The sequence below is a fragment of the Meleagris gallopavo genome, chromosome 2 (assembly GCF_905368555.1).
Source record: "Meleagris gallopavo chromosome 2, MGAL_WU_HG_1.1, whole genome shotgun sequence".
Classification (NCBI taxonomy): domain Eukaryota; kingdom Metazoa; phylum Chordata; class Aves; order Galliformes; family Phasianidae; genus Meleagris; species Meleagris gallopavo.
In genome coordinates this window covers 5129053-5149423 of record NC_139405.1, presented here as the reverse complement: position 1 = coordinate 5149423, position 20371 = coordinate 5129053, and the positions used below count along the sequence as shown (strand labels likewise).

At 39.7% G+C, this 20371-nt stretch overlaps 1 protein-coding gene across 10 annotated transcripts in view; it reads right to left on the bottom strand.

Moving 5' to 3' along the window:
* The window catches only part of MACROD2 (mono-ADP ribosylhydrolase 2), an 837243-nt gene that overhangs the window by 269058 nt on the left and 547814 nt on the right, over positions 1 to 20371 (bottom strand). For all 10 annotated transcript variants that reach the window (XM_085218728.1, XM_085218731.1, XM_085218732.1 and 7 more), the window contains one exon: positions 17716 to 17746. In XM_085218728.1, the coding sequence (XP_085074854.1) occupies positions 17716 to 17746 (31 nt within the window). The remainder of the gene's footprint in view (positions 1 to 17715; positions 17747 to 20371) is intronic.

The window sequence follows — 20371 nt, the reverse complement described above, 5'->3', positions numbered from 1 at the left end:
ACTCAGGAAATCTACAGCAGCTCAAAACTGAAATATTTCCAGATAATTTGGAGTTCAAAGATGTCAGTACATTTTAGAGGAGCAGAGATGGCTGTGTTTTTTATTTGATGCTTAATAGTCACTCTTTCTCAATGAGCATTAAGGCACTTCATAACTATTACAACATCCACTACATACACGCTGCTAAAACAAGTATTTGTGCAGGATGTCTGACTTGAGAGTCATTACACTAATGTACTTTGCATCTGTTTTTTTAGAGGAAGCCTTTTTTCCTCCCTGCATAGATGCTGTATCATTTCTGTAGAGGCTATTTGGTCAGTTAGAGATGAGCTCCATGTGAAAAAATATATCTTAACGTGCAGAAAGGGTTAAAGCACAAACTGTACTAGCAACCAGCCAATACAATCCAGACACACCTTCATTTCATGCTGTACCTTTGGTAAAGTGAATGAAAAGTATGTGGAAACAGCCAGCAACTTTACACTTCCGCAGATGCTACAATGAAAATGTTTTCTTCTTGATTTGTTTCCTCAAATCACAAAAAGATGCACAAAAAGAGAAAAACAATTAATTAGTGAGTTTTGGAAATTAGATTCATGGGAAAACTGACAGACAAGTGCTCGTATGCTAAAGAGCATGAAACCAACAACTAAGGGAAAAACATAAAAATATCATCTTATCTTGGAAAACACTGACTCTCTGACCTCTTGTCTGTTTTTAAGGTCTCATTCTCTCACATGCTAATTCAATTACGTATACCTAAGTTAGCACCCCTTACTGCAACACTTCTCTTGGCTGACAGTCAGCCTCTATCATCAGCTGCCTTTTAAACCCAATAATGCAAGTTGACCAACAAGATATCCTGGATCTCATTAATTTCATAATTTTAAAAAAATCACAGACTTAATTGCCAAACAAGTTTTGTGTTGTTTTTTAAATAGTTTTTTTGCTAATATCTCTCATTTGCATTTCACTCACAATTCTGCATTTTCTGAGTCTTGCATACTTCAATCAAAAAGGAAATTAAATAACTAGTTAATGGCGCTGCCAATCGCATGGATTCAAATCCAATTTAGGCTTGATATGAACTTTACGTATTACTAACACTTGTTTTAAATAGTATGATCAGCATGTATTCTGACAAGTTGTCAGTGTGATGATTTCTATTTTTTTTTAACATTATACAAACAAATCTGTGTTGCTTTGGAAAGCAATGGAAATTCCTAATGCTTAGAAGGGTTTAGTGACTGCCATTGCTTCCGGCTACACCAGCATTGGCGTGCTTGACTTCAGAGTAAAATGATCTCATTTTGCAAGAGGTCATTCTTCAAGAAAAATAGAACATTTTCTGTGTCATTTTGAACAATATTCAAACTGATATAGGACAAAGAGAAAGGCTGATGTAAATGAATTACTTTAGTCAGAAACAATACCCATATTAGAAAAGAAGGAGCCTATGCTATGGTTGGTTAGATTGAGCAGGGATAGATATGGAAGTCTAAGATTTCTTTCATCTGACAACCCAGTACAAATAAGATGCTGATCTGAACAATTTAAATGTAAATTTCTTAGCACCTGTCAGATCAATGAGATTAGAAGACCTCCACTTAAAAAAAAAGGCAGCCTCAACCTGAGCCCCTAAGTGAAAACTGCCCTCCCACCTCCATTTCCTTGAAAATGCGGCCATGAGGCAGCAGGAGTGCTGGTTTATTCCAGCACTTTATTAAATTTAGTTGGTGTACACATTCAGTGTGAGATGACCCACAGTGCACCTCGGGAAAATGATGCTTTCGAGGCAGATATCCACACTTTGCATCACAAACACAATTAATCCTCTCAGAAATATGAAATCCCAGATAGATCAGTGCAGATATATGGAAAAGCACATAAACTTACTGGGTGGAGAAATGTTGTCGATTGTTAAGCAACAGAACAAAATAGGGGGAAAAGGTACCTACTATGACTGAAACATCATAAGAATCACAGCTTACTGAGTTGCTTTAGATAGTGTGACTTTGTGTTTTTTTAAATATTTAATCAGATCAAAGGGTCCTCTATCTATACAAAATTCCATTCTAGATAGATTGTATTAACACAACAGCTGCACTTTTCCAGACTACAAGAAATACCACTATAGTATTTAAGGTTGGGCCTAGATTATTTTGCCAAACTACCCATGTGAAAATTTCCCATCTGCAGTCACCACTCTCCATAGCACAATCATTCCTATGGCTGTGGATAGAGCAGGGCTTTCAGCTATAGTCTAAAACCAGCCCTAGTAAATTTTAGTTTTTAATTTCATGGTTGTTAACACCCTCAGTGATCAGTGACTCAATTAGGGCTGGACGCGTCCCCTGGGTCAGCTGGAAATGGCGGGTCCTTTCACCTGAGGAAAGGGTCTCTCCCCTCTACAGCTCTATGCAGTTAAATATGATCTCTGTGGCACATTCAGTGCAGAAATGGAGTCGAAAGGGGAGGCAACAGGCACGGCTGGGCAAGGATTGAGGGAAAAGAAGGACATGTAAAGGCAGTGGAAACAAGGATGTGCTGTCTGGGAAGAATACATGGACGCTCTCTGGACATGCAGAGATGGGATCAGGAAAGTCAAGGCACAGATGGAGCTTAACTTGGTGAGGGACGTGAAAAAAAAAAAACAGGAGTTCTACAGGTATATTGGTCAGAAGAGAGCATATACCCTCTCTGATAAATGAGAAGGGAGAAAGGGTAACAATGGATGCAGAGAAAGAGTTTTTTTACCAGTCTTCACTGGCAGTCAGTGATAACGGATGAGATGCTGAGGACGGTATCTAAAGGAAAATGGAACTTTGCAGCACTGCTGGGCTGCTGTGTGGGCATTGAGGTGCTTCAGCAGTGTGGCTGGGGGCCCTGTGAGGGGAGCTGGGAGCCCCGGGCCACTTCCCGCCAGTTCTGAGCCTCTCAGCAATGCACCGGCAAGGCGGGCTTCTGAAAGAACAAAATGGCGCCCAGCAGCTCCATATTTGCCAAAGCACTCAGTTTGAAAGCCTGCCATCTGAAGGACTATAAAATGTCATCGTAGTAAAATGCAGAAAGAAACCAATAAAAAAGGCACAGAAGGAAAAATAAAGGCATTAGGGTATAAACATGTGAGATCTGAGTAAAAAATTGTTCAAAAAGGTACTGGAAGAGGGAGCAATTCTAGTCAGATTTACAAAACTAATAGGACTGTCATGCTACAAGAAACAGTGTTGATTTTTACAAATCAATTGCTAAACAAAGGACCTCCACAAACAGAGCAAGAGAACAAGCAGTACTGAAGAGACGAGACCAATGGGCTCAATACCAGTGTTCAGTTCACTTACACATATTTGTGTATGAGCTTTGCAGAATAATCTTGCATAACCTGGTGCTACGTCCTGGAGACAGGAAAAGAATAACATATGGAATGTTTGTAGGTTTATGCCACTGCAAGTCTGAATGTTACGACTAAAAGTTATTTCAAAAACTAAACAAATGTACAGTCCCTCTCTGAATTAGTTAAGGACAAAGTAAAATAAACAGTACCAGCACCATACTTATCAAACACCTTATAAGCAGCACTTGGTATTGAACTCAAAAGTATTCTAGAAATAGAAAAAAATGATGCCCAGTGGTGGACATCAAAGTGAAAGAAGGCTTTTCAAAATTCAGAAAGGTCAAAGAAGCAGGATTTGTATTCCTTAGGAAACAGGTCACAAGCAGACCTCCTTCAGTGGCAAAAGAATTTGAATGAACGGAATGAGAAATTACTGCATACTCAACCTCATGTGGACACCCAAAGAAGGGAATGGAACATGAGCACAAATTCAGAAGCCTCCTCTCTTATAGAAACTGGAGTAAAATTTATCTACACAGACTGAAAGAGCAGGAAGGAAAAAAAAAGTGCTATGCACGGCAGTCAGACTAGCTTAAGCAAACAGTTTCAAAATTGGTTAGAAAACTATCAGAAAAGCTACTGTGCAAGACTGCGGCTAAAGTCCAAGGAGGAAATGTGAGCTTCTGGGTCTCTGCTGAAAATTTTGATATTATCTATCACTTCCTATCAAATTCCACATATGCCTTTCTCATATTCCGGATATGCAAAGGACTGAGACAGTAGCACCAGGTATACACTGAAAATAATTGATGATTGAGAAGGATTGAGGTACTTTTGAAAATTCATCGAATGAATGGAGGAAAAGAGGCAAGAGAGAGGAGAAGGTGAAGGACAAAAACAAAGAAAGCAGCTCACCCCTGTCCCCCAGAAGTTACTCCGTGTTCAGGTCTGCTGGCTGAGATGTCAGAATGAACGTTCTCCACCATTCCAGGCACTGGACAGGACAAGGGAAGCAGTGGGATGGAGGGCATGAGCTCAGCACCTCAAAGCCCCCAAAGGGTTTTATGCCCTGCACACCACTCACTGGGAGCAGCACCAAACAGCGCTTAGATTGGAGAACCTATTTCATTTCTTACTAAAGCAAAGCATCTTTTAAATAATTCTGAGTGTGATGCATATTAATATCTTAAGCATTGCACTGTCTTAAGCACTGCAAATTATAGACAGGATTCAGGATTGGATTGAAGCACGAGATTACCTCCTAGTGTTTATTAAGTGGATATTTAGATTTGTTGTGAAGGAAAAGGAAGACAGTTTTATCATCAGACTTAAGATTCTGGGGGAAAGAGGAGCATCACCATTTAGAGATTCACAGACATTAATATATTCAGTAGGCGGTGACAGAAACAAGCAATAAATACCAAGTAATCTAAATAGCAGGGATCATACATTAAAAGTTACAAAATTAAGACTACACGCGAAAATCAGGCAGAACCATTTTGCTTAATAAGTAGAAAACTAATGAAATATGTTGACAGTAAGAGTCATAAAAACAAGTAATAAAAATAAGCAGATTAAAAAATTGTGGAGGTAAGAACATTTAAGGCACCAAGAATGACAACACGTGGAGCCAGAGCCAAAATATGTTCTAAGTACAAATATCAAGGTGACCTCCTCCTGAGGAGGATGCCACAAAACTCAGTGAAAATTGGTCTGTTAGGTGAAATGAATTCATAATCCAAAGTATATTTTTTTATAGTAGATAATTTCTTAAAATCATACCTAATTTAAGCATAATGTTTATCAACTGCAAGTCTACATTTTATTGGCATAAAAACATTTCTATCTATTCCTTTTTAGAAAGGGTTGAGCTGGGTTAAGGTCAGCATAAGTACTGTGTAATCAGCTTGGGAAACTCAGAAAGGTCAACCGCTAGGAAAAGAAACATTAAAAACACAAAACAAGTTAAAAAAGGCCAAGGAAGTTCTTTAACATCAAATGATTGAAATTCCACAACTGGAACATCTCTAACTACTCTTAATGAGACAATTCAGAACAGGCTGGAATTATTTCAGAAATTCAGTAATGAAGCAGTTAAGTATTTTTGTGTCCTGTACTCTCATGTAGCTTTGGAAAACATGAACTGAAAATATAGATAGGGAGTTAATAAAACCTCGTGTGTACATAAATTAAACAGCTAGAGATTCTTGAACATTCAATTTGTCAGTTGTTGTACATTCTCCGTTTCTTGGCTGCCAAATATGATGAATTCAATTGCTGCTTCTGATTACCTATATTCAATAAAATGGTGACAACTCATTAATCAGGCCACACAACTGGGAGACTGCTATAAGGTTCTACAAACCGAAAGCCTCATTAGGAATGAGAAGCATTGCCAGTATGCACCCTCGTTATCTACATCATGGCTGACAGCTTTGATTAGAAGCGAACTTCAACTTTAACATCTTCCTACGTAAGATGAGCTTACTATACATCAGTAAATCATTAATATTTTGAAACTACTAAATTATAACTTAAGAAGTCCACAACAAAACAAGAGATTACTAATGCACAGACCAGCTATTGATGAACATCTGAGAAGCACTGAAGTTTTTTTGCCATATATTTATTTCTGTGGAAAATGCAGCAATTTCTCCTTCCCTTCACATTCTGAGAGGTAGGCTTTATTTTTCTAAAACTAATAAAAATTATTTTCCTTTAATTAAGCAATGCCTGTTTAGCAACACTAACAGAAAAAAACAGAGGATTACAATCAGATAGCAAATACAGCTCAAAACATTGCTGGCCTTGCACAGTAAGGTTTCTAATGGCACTTGGTTTAAAAAAACAAACCAACATCCTGGACCCATAACAGTCTGCTATATCATGCTTGCTAGCTACAACAATGAGAATAGTTAAAAATCTAACAGTGGCATAATGTTCAGCACCTATTATGGACACAAATGTAACTATCTTATGGTAATTAAAGGCATAAGAAAATGATAAATGTTCTGAAGCCATAAAACTGCATCAATTGAAAAGCCATTATGACTGCACTGTCTCCAGCTCACAGCCTACATCGGGAAATTTACAGTGATATGCATTCTGCATAAAACACGAGGTAAAGAACTGGTACATGAAGCTGATGCTATGCACTGCACACTGGTCAGTGCTGGAACAGTTGATTTACTCTCATCCTAAAGCTGAAACCACTTTTTGATTAGGTTCTAGATCTGCTTATCCTGTATTTCTCTTATCTGAATGCCCAGCAGTTCATGCTGTCATCTTCTCTACTTTAGAAATATTCTTTTGACCAGAACAACAGAGACAGGAAAATTTACAGAGAAAACAAGCAACCCAACTGCCAACTAGAGTGACGTGCTGACATCCATACCACCTCTATGTAGCTCAAGGATGTCGGAACCAAGCCCTCCGTGCAGGATCAGCATAACATCATTCATGTGGAATAGCACCTTCCCTCAGGAAGTGACTGGCTGAGACTTGTAAGTGCTGCTCGGTTCAACTAAGCAAACCAGAATTTGGCTTTTGACAGAACAACAGTCACAATTTGTCATGAAAGACGATGTTTTTCATATGCAGTATTACCAACTCCTGCAAAGTGAGAGTTTAATGTTCTTATTCCAGAGCGAAATGAAAATAGAAGGGGACAGGAAGCCTTTCAGTGCCACAACATCACATATCGTAAATTATTACCCTATAAATAGCATTATACATTATTTCTGTTAAAGGGTTCTTTCAAACATCATGGAGAAGAGAAAGGAAAACAAAAAAGTGATATGCTGCACTGTCCAAAAATAAATTGAAAAATGATAAATATTGTTTATCATCTAGTAATACGTAGGAAAGAAAGTCTTCCACTCTTGTATATAAGTAAAATATTGAAAGGAGTAAAAAGAGACACACATACACAAATTGTTTACAAATCAGACTTCAAAGTATCATCCTTTCCAAGGGGCTAGGCACTCTTTCAAGAAGAGAAACAAAGTCTTATCTGACAAAAAAATGAAAACTGTTAGAGAAGTACAATATAAACCACTAGATCTTTCCTCTGCTAAAATCAATGCAGTTATAGCCAAAGTGAATAGGGTCAATTAAAAAAAGCTAGATCTATTTCTCTAAATGCAGCGGAATATTTCACAGCCAGTGGAAACCATTAGAGCTCAGAAACCAAGGTACACTGACTAGCTACAGTAAGAAATCAGCTCTGTTTCTGTTTTAGTTACCAGATGGGAAGCTAAAATCCCAGCAGTAGACAATATAAAGAACATTATTAAGGAAAGGTCTGCTGTATTAGAGTATTATATCCCAAATATAACCATAGAAGTCATGCACGTGCTGCACCATTTGAAGTACATAGGAAGATAGCTAAGTATCTAACAACAGATCTCAACACTTAGTTTGTTTTGGTTGATTGCCATTCTTTCCCATCTCGTTTTGGATACCATTTCTTTTTTGCCAGCCATAAGCATTGCTGCGACAGGCTGCTTGTGCAGGAGCGCCGCACACACAACCAAAGCAAGGCATGGTTCCTACGGAACCGGACACAGCACCACTCATAGCACAACTCAAGTCATGCTTTTCCTACCCATCTCATGAGCCACTGCTTCTCATCAGGCCAGATGCAGGCAGTCCCTGTCCCACAGCAGTGACGAGGCCAGCACTCAGTAGCCTCCATTCCACCAGCCAAAGCCCAGCGCTGAGCAGTTTGTTTATGGGCGGCGCCAGCGACAGGCACACCACTGAGTCCTCTCGCTCAGCCCAACAGGGTGAATTGAAAGATTGCTCTGTCATGCCAGCGTGAGGACTCATTTTTCTTCTGTGCTACAGAGGTCGCCCCCATCCCGCAGCCTGTGTTTGATTGTGATTAATTTGTCAAGCCGGCTATAGCATGGAAATGAAGAAATGGATTGCCAATTACAGTTAGTCTTCGTGCAGAATACCTCTCGAACCGGTGCTATTCTGCAGTAGTGACAGCTCAGAAATAAACTGAATTCAGCTCTATCGAGCAGAAACCTGAGCCAAAGTGTATTTTAGAGCAGCAGAAGGTGACTTTTCCCATCCTCCTCTCTAACCAGCTCTTCAAGTAGATGGCTGACTTCAGCCCTCCTGCCTGGCAGGTACACAAAAAGGCTATCCACGTTTATTTCTGTAGTCACCTTGTTAACAAGTACTGAACTTCTGACTTCACGCTCTTCCACAAGGTGCACGTTTGGTTCTGAGTGCCTCACCCTGAGTAAGCCTGAAGGGGAATTTAACATCTATGCCATTACCGTGAAGTAAGCAACAACAATTTGACTGTGCAGACGTTAATGCAAGCATCCTAACTTTTTCCTAAATAGTATTCACAGAAAGGTAATTTTTGACATGCTATGTTTCCTCTGCAGTAGGCCACATATGTTTTCACAGGTTGTTTAATATCTCATTAATACAGACAAGTGGCTTAAATTGAATAATAGGATTCAGATAGACTATGAAATAGAAAACAATTTCTGAATGACCTGAGTTTTTATTAATAATTAACACGGACTTTGAGAAATAATGCCTCAATCCTGACTATGCATGCCTGCAACTCATTCTACGCACTGATACAACCTTCAGCAGATTACTCAAGCTGCATAAATTTAAAGCACGTATACATGTCTAACTTCCTACTACCACAGAAAATCAATTTAAAAAGTCCCTTTTCTCTCTAGAAAAAATCAGGCCATTGCAATATATGATTCCTCTGTTGTAATTTGTTGTATCGTATATTGTCGTCTTTGGCATCACATCTTCAGACAGAAGAAAGGTGGAAAAGTTTCCAGCAGTCAGTAGCATGCAGTGGCTTTCACCCTGTTCTGAAGACAAAGAGCCAGAACCCTGTCCCAGGCCCAGGCTGGTCTTTCATTAAGACCACCACATGGACAGCAACGCACGGAAATGCAGAATATGTTCTATAAGCAGGATCTTATCTTATGAATGGGGTTAGTCATTCATTATGCTGAGTCATCTGACTCTTATGGTCTTCTGCCTCAGCTGCAGTTGTCCTTTCCAGGGATGTATGGCAGTGTTCCTGTCTTGCAGAGATACAGAAAAGAGGACAATGCAGTGAGCAACCCTTGGAGGAAGAGACACTTTCACAAATTGTCTTTCGGGTACCTGGATGAGCTGCAGAATTGCAGGTTAATTTTGATGATCTCTTACTTTGTTACACAAGAGCGAGAAAACACTTGTCCTCATAGCAATAGAATTACTGCTTTTTAAATTTTTATTTTATTGTTTCTTTCACAGGTGACCTAAAAGCCCCACTATTCTTGTACATACCTCTTACTTGCTTCTTTAAGCAATTTTCAGACATCAAGCATCTGAATGAGAGATGCTCTTTGTAGCTTACAGTAATTTTTTATAAATAGTGACTTTCTGTATTTACACTGCAATAATGTTTAGGCTTTCCAACGCTGACCAGGACCATTACAGAAGGTATTATACAAACGCATAGAAGAGATAATGTTTCCTACAGAAAAGAAGAAATGGGGCAAATGAGGGGCAATTCCACAATCCCCTGTGCCTAGGCCAGACCAGGGTCTTACTGCACACTAGAAAAAAGAAAAGAATAAAAGAAAGTAGCTGCTTTCCTAGCATAATAACTACTCAACACTAACACAGAATTTCAGAATGATACAGTTAATACCTTTGTGGTAAAGCTAATTGTTACGGGTCAAACCACAAACAGAAGTCCTACTCAACGTTTGCGTGTCAGGGCAGTAAATATATTTAAGGACACACAAACACAGACCAGCATGACTGTTCTGTTCTTGTAGAAATTTTAAGTCATAAGTCAGATGCAATATTAACAGAATACGCCTAACGCTTTTCTAAATATGAAGTAAAACAATTGTTTGGTATTGAAATGATTGTGGTTGATGGACTAAATATCTTGCCCCAGGCACTTTTACTTTTTTTTCTTTTCCTGAAGCCTATAGAATTTGTGATGTATAACTAAGCTTACAAACAAGAATGGTTATGCTGCAATGCATAGGCATATAAAATCACTGCTGCTATGACACACATCAGCTTCAGTGCAAGTTTCCAAATCCAGAAGTAGTTTTACAGCTGTCAAGACGATACCTATTCTTCTTTAACTAGATTAAGTTCATACGAAATTCTTCCTTTCAAGGAAGCTCAGTGTTACGAAACTTGTCTGAAACCACTAAACTAGCTGTCTTCCTTTTTACATTGAGTTAAAAACTTAAAGGTAACAGATACTTCACATACAACATACTCTGCAAAACATGGAAGGCAAGAAACAGATGTTCTTATAATTGCAAATTTGACACACTATATTTTAATGATGGATGCGGTTAAGACAACCCACAACAACATGACATTCTCCTTCAAAATAAAAAGAGAAAGCTTTGCTGTAGCACCTAATGAGATCTCACCAAGGAATCTACAGTAGCAGTGCAATCCCTTGGTAGGAATCTCACTTGTCAACGACGAAAACACATAAGGAGCTCTCAATAACACAGAAACACAGGTTGGAATCGCGAGAGTACCTCTGTGGGTCATCTGGTTCAACCTTCTGTCCAAACCAGGAAAAAATTCACAGTTAACTGAGGTTACTCAGGACCTTAGGGAACCTAATGAGATCACATCTTTGTCTTTGCTTCTCAAGACAAAAAACATCTGTAGTGGTCATGAGTAGCAATATACACATTTAGCTGGTTGATTTAATTCTGAATATATATCTAAATAATCATAGCAGTTGCTAGTAGTCTGAAAACTCTTTGAGGTAATGAACTTAAAAAGTTACGTGAGCCCACTTCATTCCCTTTTAAGCACTTCACATAGGTTTGTGTAAAACTTCATCATTTTGAACACAAGCGTCTTTCTGCTGCTGGCTGCTTCTGTGATGCTGTGGTATGTTCCCTGCTCACTAAAGCCCATGCAGGCAAGGGCATCCAGCAATGAACTGACCTCCAACTGTAGCTCTTAGAGATATGCTCTTTTCTGGGGAGAAGGAGCAGGATTACAAAGAAGATTGTTCATAGTGAACCTTTTACCGAGAGGTATTTATACTGAATGTACCATGCTAATTTCAGCTCTTCAGGACAAGGTCCCTATATTTTCTTTTTTTTTTTTCCTCTCAATTTCTTAACAAATTAGCTTCAAAAAAGCTCTACCTTTTCCTGGTATGGAGAAAAGACCCTGAAATGCAATCTGGCTTCGATGGCTTTGGAGACGTTACTAGCTTTTATCCATACAGGCCAATGCAAACCCAACTACTGATGAGTAAGAGCCATGCTTGGAGTTTTGAGATGTAAACCTCTATGAAATAAGAGGAAAAGGGTACAGAAACAATTCTTACAGTGAAGCTGAGAGATCAAAGGGGCCAATTGATATATGCAAATATAAATTCACAGCAGTGAGCCTAACAAAGAAGCTAGGCCTTCCAGGCTTACGAAGTTCTTTATGCCTCTATTGTTTTTGAAAGAAAAAAGAAACTATATAGAAGCTCTACCTATCTCTTCCTGAAAAGAAAAGGGAAAAGAGAAAGAACAACACCAGGTAGGTAGCAACTGAGCAAAATATTCAGCGTTCAGTGTAAGCTTTTGAAGGATTTTTTTTTTAAGGACAGGCACTAAACAGTATTTTAATGAAATTTGGGATTAGTTCTCTAAGATTCTGGGGAAATGCTTTAAGTTGGGCAGTCAGCAAGAACTTCAGAATAGATACATTTCTTGATAATCTAACTACATTATCCATAAAATGCCAATTTCCACAGAAAAAGAGAGCTTATTAAGTCTCTCTTTTGAAATCAAGTTTGAGTTTCTCCTTGCTTAATACGTCATATGAATGTTAATTTTAGACCGTTGAGAGCTCATTGATTTACACTTTCCAGTAATCATATTTTAGTACTTAAAATATGGGAAAAGGCCGATTAGTATCACGGACACTACGCTGTCTGAAATAAGAACATTGTTAAATAATGCATGCAACAAATTTTTATACAAGCAGTAATTAGATTTCTAGGATTACTTGAATATTATAATAGTCATTTCATTGCTGCTACTATTATTAATTTTAATAATAGTCTCATTTAACTGGCGATCAGTCCCAAAAGAAGCAGCACAAAATGAGTTATCATACATCTTCATTTTCACTAAAATATTACATTACACAAATTATGGAGTAAATAACAAAATGCAATTAACTTCCCAATGAGTTACAGAAGATGACTGTTAAAGCCACACAGTAGTGTCAAACAGTTGATGCAGTCCGGGTTGAGGGATGAGGAGCTGCTGATTAGGTTTAAAAAATGGCTTAATAATAGGAGAGAATCTTCTTAATGGGAAGCTTTCTTACACAGCCTACCAGATTTTTCCCCCCAACAAGAGCTTCTACAATATCCAGTTTCTTCTGTCATCACTTTGACATCACGACATTCACATGGCAATGACCACATACAGGACGATGCCATTGGTTATGAGGACTGAAAGTGCCAGACTAGAGATAAACGTAAGGTCACTTAATGGTTATCTTTTATACACTTGTGCCTAGGAGATCTGAAAAATTTCTGTGGAAAGATGACAATGCAATCCTTATTAGAATTGCTCATTAAAGAAATACATATCTTAGGAACAGAATGCCAGCAGAAAATGAAGAGAAACAGATGGGAAAGATGGAAATAGATTGCCTCAACCTTTAGCCCTGTGCAAGGAATTTGTTCTGCCTTTGAAAATGTTTGGTTTAGTCTCCCGACTCAGATTTTCAGAAGGCCTTTGTAATCCTTCTGTGGCGCACCTGCTGGTAATGCTCTATCTTGGATCAGCTCACAGGGAGAAGAGCTGATGGATGTGCTCCCAGTCCTGCGCGGATGGGCAGGATGAATCCTGATTTGGGTATAGAGGAGGAAGCACCAAGGTCAGGAGAGCCGTGTGACAAGCTGGCACTACACCAGGGGCCTATCTCCTTGCACGAAGACAAGGCAGAGCAGAGGATGTGTAATACCTCCCTACATCCTGCCTTGAGACTCTATTATATACACCAATTCCACACGCACACTGAACACATTATTTCACTCTCCCCTGCTTCTTTTTTTACTCTTTGCTTTCTAAGCCTGCTTCTCAGGCTCTCTTGTAGCAACACATAATAAATTAATCCTTGCAATGTTTTGCCATGGCCAGGCCAAAAGCTACAAGTAAGCATAAGTGGCCTGATTCTAAAAGAAATAAGTCTTACCCCAATGTAATAAATGTGTTTAAAATGCGGTGAACCTGAGCATTTCCACTGTCGTAATCACTGCAGACCCAGACTGCACTTTCATGGCTTTGGGTTTTTTTTCCTCTTTCCCTCTTTATGAATAATAATAATAAAAAACAGTAAAGCAAATAAGCATTCGCAACAAAACCTAGAAGCTGCCATTATCTTGTTTCTCAGAAAAGATTGATGATATTTTCATGAAAGTCAAGATAAAATATACAACTACACTGATGCAGAGACAAAAAGAGATACAGCTACAGATTTCTTCATAGTGTCTTATTCCCTCTTTCCATTTTTTCCTCCCCTAAGTTTAAAATAACATTTAAATACTTGCTTATGTTGCCAGCGTATGTTCCAAGTATCTAGGAACAGAAGCCAAGCCCTGCATTACTGTAAAATAGCAGAAAGAAGGTAACAAATAGATGTGCATAGACCATAACATCCTCAAGTCCTTCCATATGTAGTCCAACCCACAATGATGTCTCAACAGAGCACATGACAAAGCATGAAAATTCCTGTATTCTCATAACCATCTGCAGAGCCTTGTTTTAATTTTGCAGCTCATAAGATTTGTAGCACCGTAGCAGACATCTCTGTTCACTTTGCAGGCTGCAAATACCATAACTTGCAGATAACTTCTTAAAGACATGATAATGAGGTACTCTTCCATAAAAACTACACAAGAAAGTCACTTTCCCCCCCCCCGGCAATACCTCAGACATATTAAGGTGGTAAAGATGGGAAAAGTGGACGTGTCAATAGTTATCACTGCACATGCTGAAAATCAGACAGTGTTAAAATAACTCTTTTACCCTTCAGATTCCTTTTACCCTATAAATTTGTCTGTGGATTTACTTTTATCGCTTTTTTTTTTTTTTTTTTAATATATATAAAGACTGAAATAGGGAAGAGGCAAAACATGAGAGTATCCCTAAAAACGAAGCTGGCCTTCAGAAAGCTGAGATAATGCTAATATTGCTCTCTCTCAGGTCTGAGTGTTATTGAACACTCAATAATATTAATAACCTTGAGGGTTACTGAGTGGATCTGCCAGTTGCTGGATTGCCAGGGACTGCCAAGTACTGGGGCAACACGTCCTCTGTGCTCCTGGAGCAGCTTTATTTATGAACTTTTATGCTCTTGTTGTAAAGGAAAACATTTATTGCTACAGAACAGAGTAACCCAGGGATCCACAGGGACGTGAGTCTTCATAACCTTTGCTTTCTTTGACTGATTATCAGTTTAGAAGCATATTAGAGCTGACAGGGGTCTCTTAGGAAAAGATAACACTTTTTTTTATTTCCTCCAAAGTGTCTTTGGGTAGATCTGTACCTCTTCTGCCGTCCTTACAAACATTTTTTAAAGATTTAATCCCCCATTTGAAACCATCAGATTTTTAAAACAACAATCTCTCACGAGTTAAACTTTTGCCAGAGCTCTTTAGGAGCGCACTGAAAACAAAGTTTTGACTCCTGGCAAGATGCCCTGTGGCAAATGGCCTTCCCAGGACTCTAACTCATTCCATCTGCATCATCCAGGGTGTTACGAGTGGAGATGGAGCAGTAGGGAAGTGTTTGGGTAGGGAAGGCAGCCCTCTCCTCCACCCAACACCCTGATGGAAAGCTGTCTGCCCTCCGCCAAAACCTCTCAATGAGGCTTGCTTTCTTTTCCTCAGTTTCCTTTTTATGGGAGAAAAGGAGCACTGTACAGTGATGCAAACAGGAAAGGACTGCTCTCCAGAGAAGTGTGACTACTTTCTTCTAATAATAACAGAGAAGACAAGCAATCTAGGCATTTACAAGAGTTCGGAGGAAAACGCAATCCAGATTCTTAAACTGGATCCATCTAGTTGATCTCTTGCAAATTTGCCCCCTTCCACTTGGAGGTGAAAGTTATCAACCAAGGGTTTCTGAATGAGTAGCAACTGTTGCTATAGATCTGAGGTGAGAAATAAGGGCTGTGCTCCTTCACCAGCATTTTACTGGGGTAGCCTGGCATTAAATGGACAATACATGAGGCATTACTGATCGGCCAGACCACCAGGAATGAAGCTGATCCACTTGCTTGCCTAAATGCTGAAATTACCTAAAGGAATGCATGTGTACAGAGGGTAAAATACCAACAGAACCAGAAAGATGAAAGCATTCTTTGGAGGGGTTTGGGTGTACCTTACACCTCAAGCACAACATGCAGCATAGTTTCAGCACTGCAGCTGTAGTCAAACATTCTTGAAAACACTGACACCTGAAGCCTGACACAGGGTTGCCTGTTCCATTGCTACTGGCACCCAGCGTATCTGGGAAAGGAAAGTTCTTCCTCCTCCCTGCCCAGCTAAGTAATTTTTTCAGTAAGGAACAGAAAATACTTACTGAGATATAGCAAAATCAAAGTAGAGGTATTTTAAACAAGCTAAAAACCCATCTAAATATAGAATAAATAACAGAAATCCTGAATACTTTAGAAGCAATATTTCTCAGTTCTTCAACAAAGGTGAAAACAGCAATGACTGAAAGAGCATCTACCACACTGTGCAATGTTCCAGTGCTGTTGCAGCGTACTAGTTAAAATCAATGCTAACCAGGAGAAGTGCCCATCTCTTCCAGAAAGTAAGATCAAGATTCCGACCAGAGATCCTTTCCAACACTCCTTGCCAACTTCAGATAACTCTAATCCTCACCTGCTGAAACCTCTTCTCTTAAATAAACCAATTATAAAATAAAATTAACTATTTAAAGCGCTATCTAGTTGTCATTTCCATATACCTATGCCATATACTTACGCCATGTCTTGCTTGTTTTTGTGAAGTCACAAAAACGCTTCTGTGCGGCGACTTAAAGATCAAAGTTCAACATCAAAGCCAACAGCCAAAACGTAGACTGTGCCCTGAAAGTTCAGGAGGTCCAGAAGCACAGAGAGAGGCAGAGCTGTTTAGAAAGTCACATCCAGTGACCTTTGGTGTTTGTAGGGAAGGCATCTGTACGTTCTTTTGCAGCAGAGAAAGTGCAGTTCAGTGGAAAAAGACACAGCACCCCAAGTAATTCAGGTCGTGCCCTCTGCAGCTTCATTCAGATTTACAGTCACCAATTTTAAATAACAGCTTTTCTAGATTGTTCTTGAGAAAACAACCCTAAATATGGCTGTCATTTTTTAAAAGGAACTTCCCCACGTCTCCAATATCTGATTAGTCAAAACTGAAATTAATCCAGCTAAAAGTTAGAACTAGATGTTATTTTCACATTCCAGCTCTATCTTATTATGGTGGTATATGATGAATGCCTTTTTTTTCTTTTTTAATCACTGCATAGTGTTTTTATCTTCCCCTCTAAAATTATTACAAGTAATTCAGCGTATTATCATTTGCATGCACTTACTGAAGCTAAATGAAAGAAAAATCAGCCTGCATTATTTTTACATGGCAAAATACTTTTGTCCCCTGGTAAATTTGCACATCCTCTCACAGATTTCTCCGGATTTTTCTCCAAATATGGAACGGTGTTTTTTTTCCTCCTTCAAATATCATGCCCATTTCTTCCAAAATGCCAATCAAAAGCAGCTGAACACAAGTGGTGGATTGCCTTAAAATTACAACCAAGCAAGTGATTAACTTTTTAAACAACCTTTTCCCTTTGTATCTTCAGGCAGTATTAATTTGGATGCAAATTATTAAGCTAAACATGAGGAAGCACAACTCAAGGGAGCAAAGACAATTTCACATTATCCTAGCAAGTTTGCTCGAGGAAAATGTACTTTTTCCCAGCGTTGGACATTGGGGAGCCTTGCTTACTTGTCTTCTGGATGGAAAACTGTGTCAAAGCCCTAGTTTTCCCTGCGGAAGCCACAAGGAGTGTGTTTAAGAGCCACCAGAGCCACAGGAGTGTAATCACAGCCATGGGTCCCGGCTGGCAGGCTGCTGAGGGCTGCATGATAGCATCCATTTATCAGCACGCTAGCACTCAGCCACAGTCAAAGGCTTTGGCTCTCTGTAATTTAACACAGTACAAAAAGATTTTCAAGTCCAACTGGCTGCGGAGACGTCCGATATGAAACATCCCTGGTTAAAATACTCATAACGGCAAAAAAATGAGTAAGCAATAAGTGACACCTAAGGTCTTACTTACCATAAATTCCCGTTGAAATGCAGGGGAATGCCTGTAAAACAAATGAAAGAACCAACATCAGTGGGATTTCTGTTTTCCGAACATTTTTATCAAAACCAAGGGTATTTTTAAGTGCTTGTTTCTCAACGCCCAGCGATTACATATTGGAGCCTTCACTGTTACGGCATTCAATCCACAGGCATTTTTATGTCAGTACACAAAACATATTCCATATGTTTTCCTTGGTGCCATGTTAATAAAGGCACATTCTTTTTCTCATCTCAAGCGATCAGCAACATTTGGACCAAGAAACAATATTAAAACCCCTTTTTGAGCTAAAAATTATCAGTACGAGCTGAAAATTAATGCCACGAGCTACAGTAGAAGAAGGTCGTAATCTTTGGATATGTTAGACAATGTTTCCTCAGTGGTAAAATCAGCTTGACCAGCTTAAACCCTGCCCTCCTCTGCCTCTTGGCCATGACTTGGTTCACCATAACATCTCCTTTTGCTTTTCAGAGCCTTTCCTTTTTAACCTTGTTTGTTTATTTTTCAGCCATGAGGTTGAGGATGATGAGGTTTAGGATGTGACCCAACACACAGCTGCACTGGTACGAGTCAGGTGTGCAGACTGGTGCAGGGAGAGGAAGGAGAAGGTGACAGGAGAAAAGAAAGGGTACATTTGGGAGTCTGATTGGACACGGAACAAAATGCATCAAGCAGCACACTGTACTAGCAAGATTTATTAAGTGTGAGCTTTGTCTGGAGATCTTCACTCTTGCAAGTTGGACTCAGCTTTCCATCAGAAGAAACCAACATCGTACTGGGGGCACGGTTTCAAGGCAGGGATGATATCCTTTGTGTGTCGGTGACATGTGATATCACCTTTGCCTCCCACCTTGGATTGCCTGTGTAGGTAGGAGAGCACCTGGGACAGGAGGCTCAAATATCCACCCTGGGGCCAACTCCAGATCCCTCAGCGATGAGTCATCTTACAAAAGAAAGGAATTCTTCTTTACTTAATGACTCAGGAAAACATTATTCAAACTTAATGCTTTCTTTATATTTAACCAGGGAATTAATTAGGGAATGGTGATTAAGAAAGGAGAGGTCTAATGGAAAGAATACAGCCTGCCCTCTCCTCTGAAAATACTTAAGTAAAATAAAGTGGGGAAGAATTATAGTCTCATTCCTTCTCACAACCACTACAACTTACATCCTGAAAAATACTTAGCTTTGTAGTTTGTACTCTATAAATCACAACGAATCAGCTCTTTAAGGAAATGAGGAATGGAGGGGAAAAAATGCATATGGCTACAGCGCTCAGGTTGAGATGACAACAGACACTCCAGCAATAAAGAAGAGGCATAAAGGCTGATTTTGTCCAGTTTAGCAACAAATTTTAAAACTCACCACACTGAAGTTTCAAATGTTAAGAGACAATTGCTACAAACAAGGGTTTTGCTCTCGTTATTTTTCTGCAACTAAAGTAATGCACCTGCCTTAGATATTCCTGCCAGCCATAAGGAATGAAAAAGGAAGGATTCAGGTTTCTGCTCCTGCTGGCCCTATAATAACTGGACAGAGGGAAACGATCCTCCAGCACCTCTGAAGTCCCACCAACCTGCAGCTTCTTGAGCTGCGTCGCAGTGGGCACCCACGGGATGCAGCACCAATGCAATATCACCAGGCCGGAGGCCACAGGCTGGGGAAGGACTCCGCAGCCCCCAGCACCAGTAAGAGCATCACGCACCATCTCCCACTGTGTCACTGAAGATTTAGTGCCTGTGAAAAGCAAAAGGCAGGTGGCTGGTTTGGCGTTCAAGTGAGATGGCTTGAAGCCCTGATGGCCATCTTGAAGGGATGTGCAAGACCGGCCATTGGGTTCAGCACGGCTGCCTGGATTTTGCAGAATGCCAGACCGGCTGAGGGTGGATGCTGACTCTGAAGGCCATCAGGTCCAACCCCTGCCTAGCTGTTGTGATTATCCGGGCCCCGGAGCCAAACGCCTAAAGGGAATCCTGCAGCGTGCCTGTGACCAGGCTTCCTTTTCAGCTTTGCTCAAAGAGGAGATTACACAGCTGCATTTCAGGCATTGTATGACAGACATTTATCACATTTCTCTGTCTCCATTCACAGAATATACTGCTCGGAGGCTGCTTAGCGAGCTTTCGCTAGCAATTTGAGCTGTGTGCTTCTTAATATCTATTTTAAAATTACTGCGTAGACACATCATAATCATTACCTTGCTTTCAGTTCCTATCGCCTACCTGAAACATATTTCAGTGAAGCTGCAAGATTGTGTAAAATCCCATCAAGCCCCTTCCAATACCAGTCTCCGCCATAACTTAGGTGAACTCTGCCCTCTCCCTCATTCAGAGATGATCACCGCATACAACCAGCAGGTGTAATTTCGTAAAACATGACAGCGCTTTTATTCATTCAAGAAAGGCCCATGCCTGAGATCGCATATCAACTGTGTTTCCTCTTGGCTCCTAGGGAGACAATTTAGTCTAGATGCCAGGTTGAAATTACTGGCAGAGCAGTAATGGGGAACTCACAGCATGGATATCAACATACTACAATATTTGGCTTATGGACAAAAGATGTTAAGGTTTCTAACCTTTTCTGTGCATAATATCTTAATTATATATTTGATTTCAATAAAATATCCAAT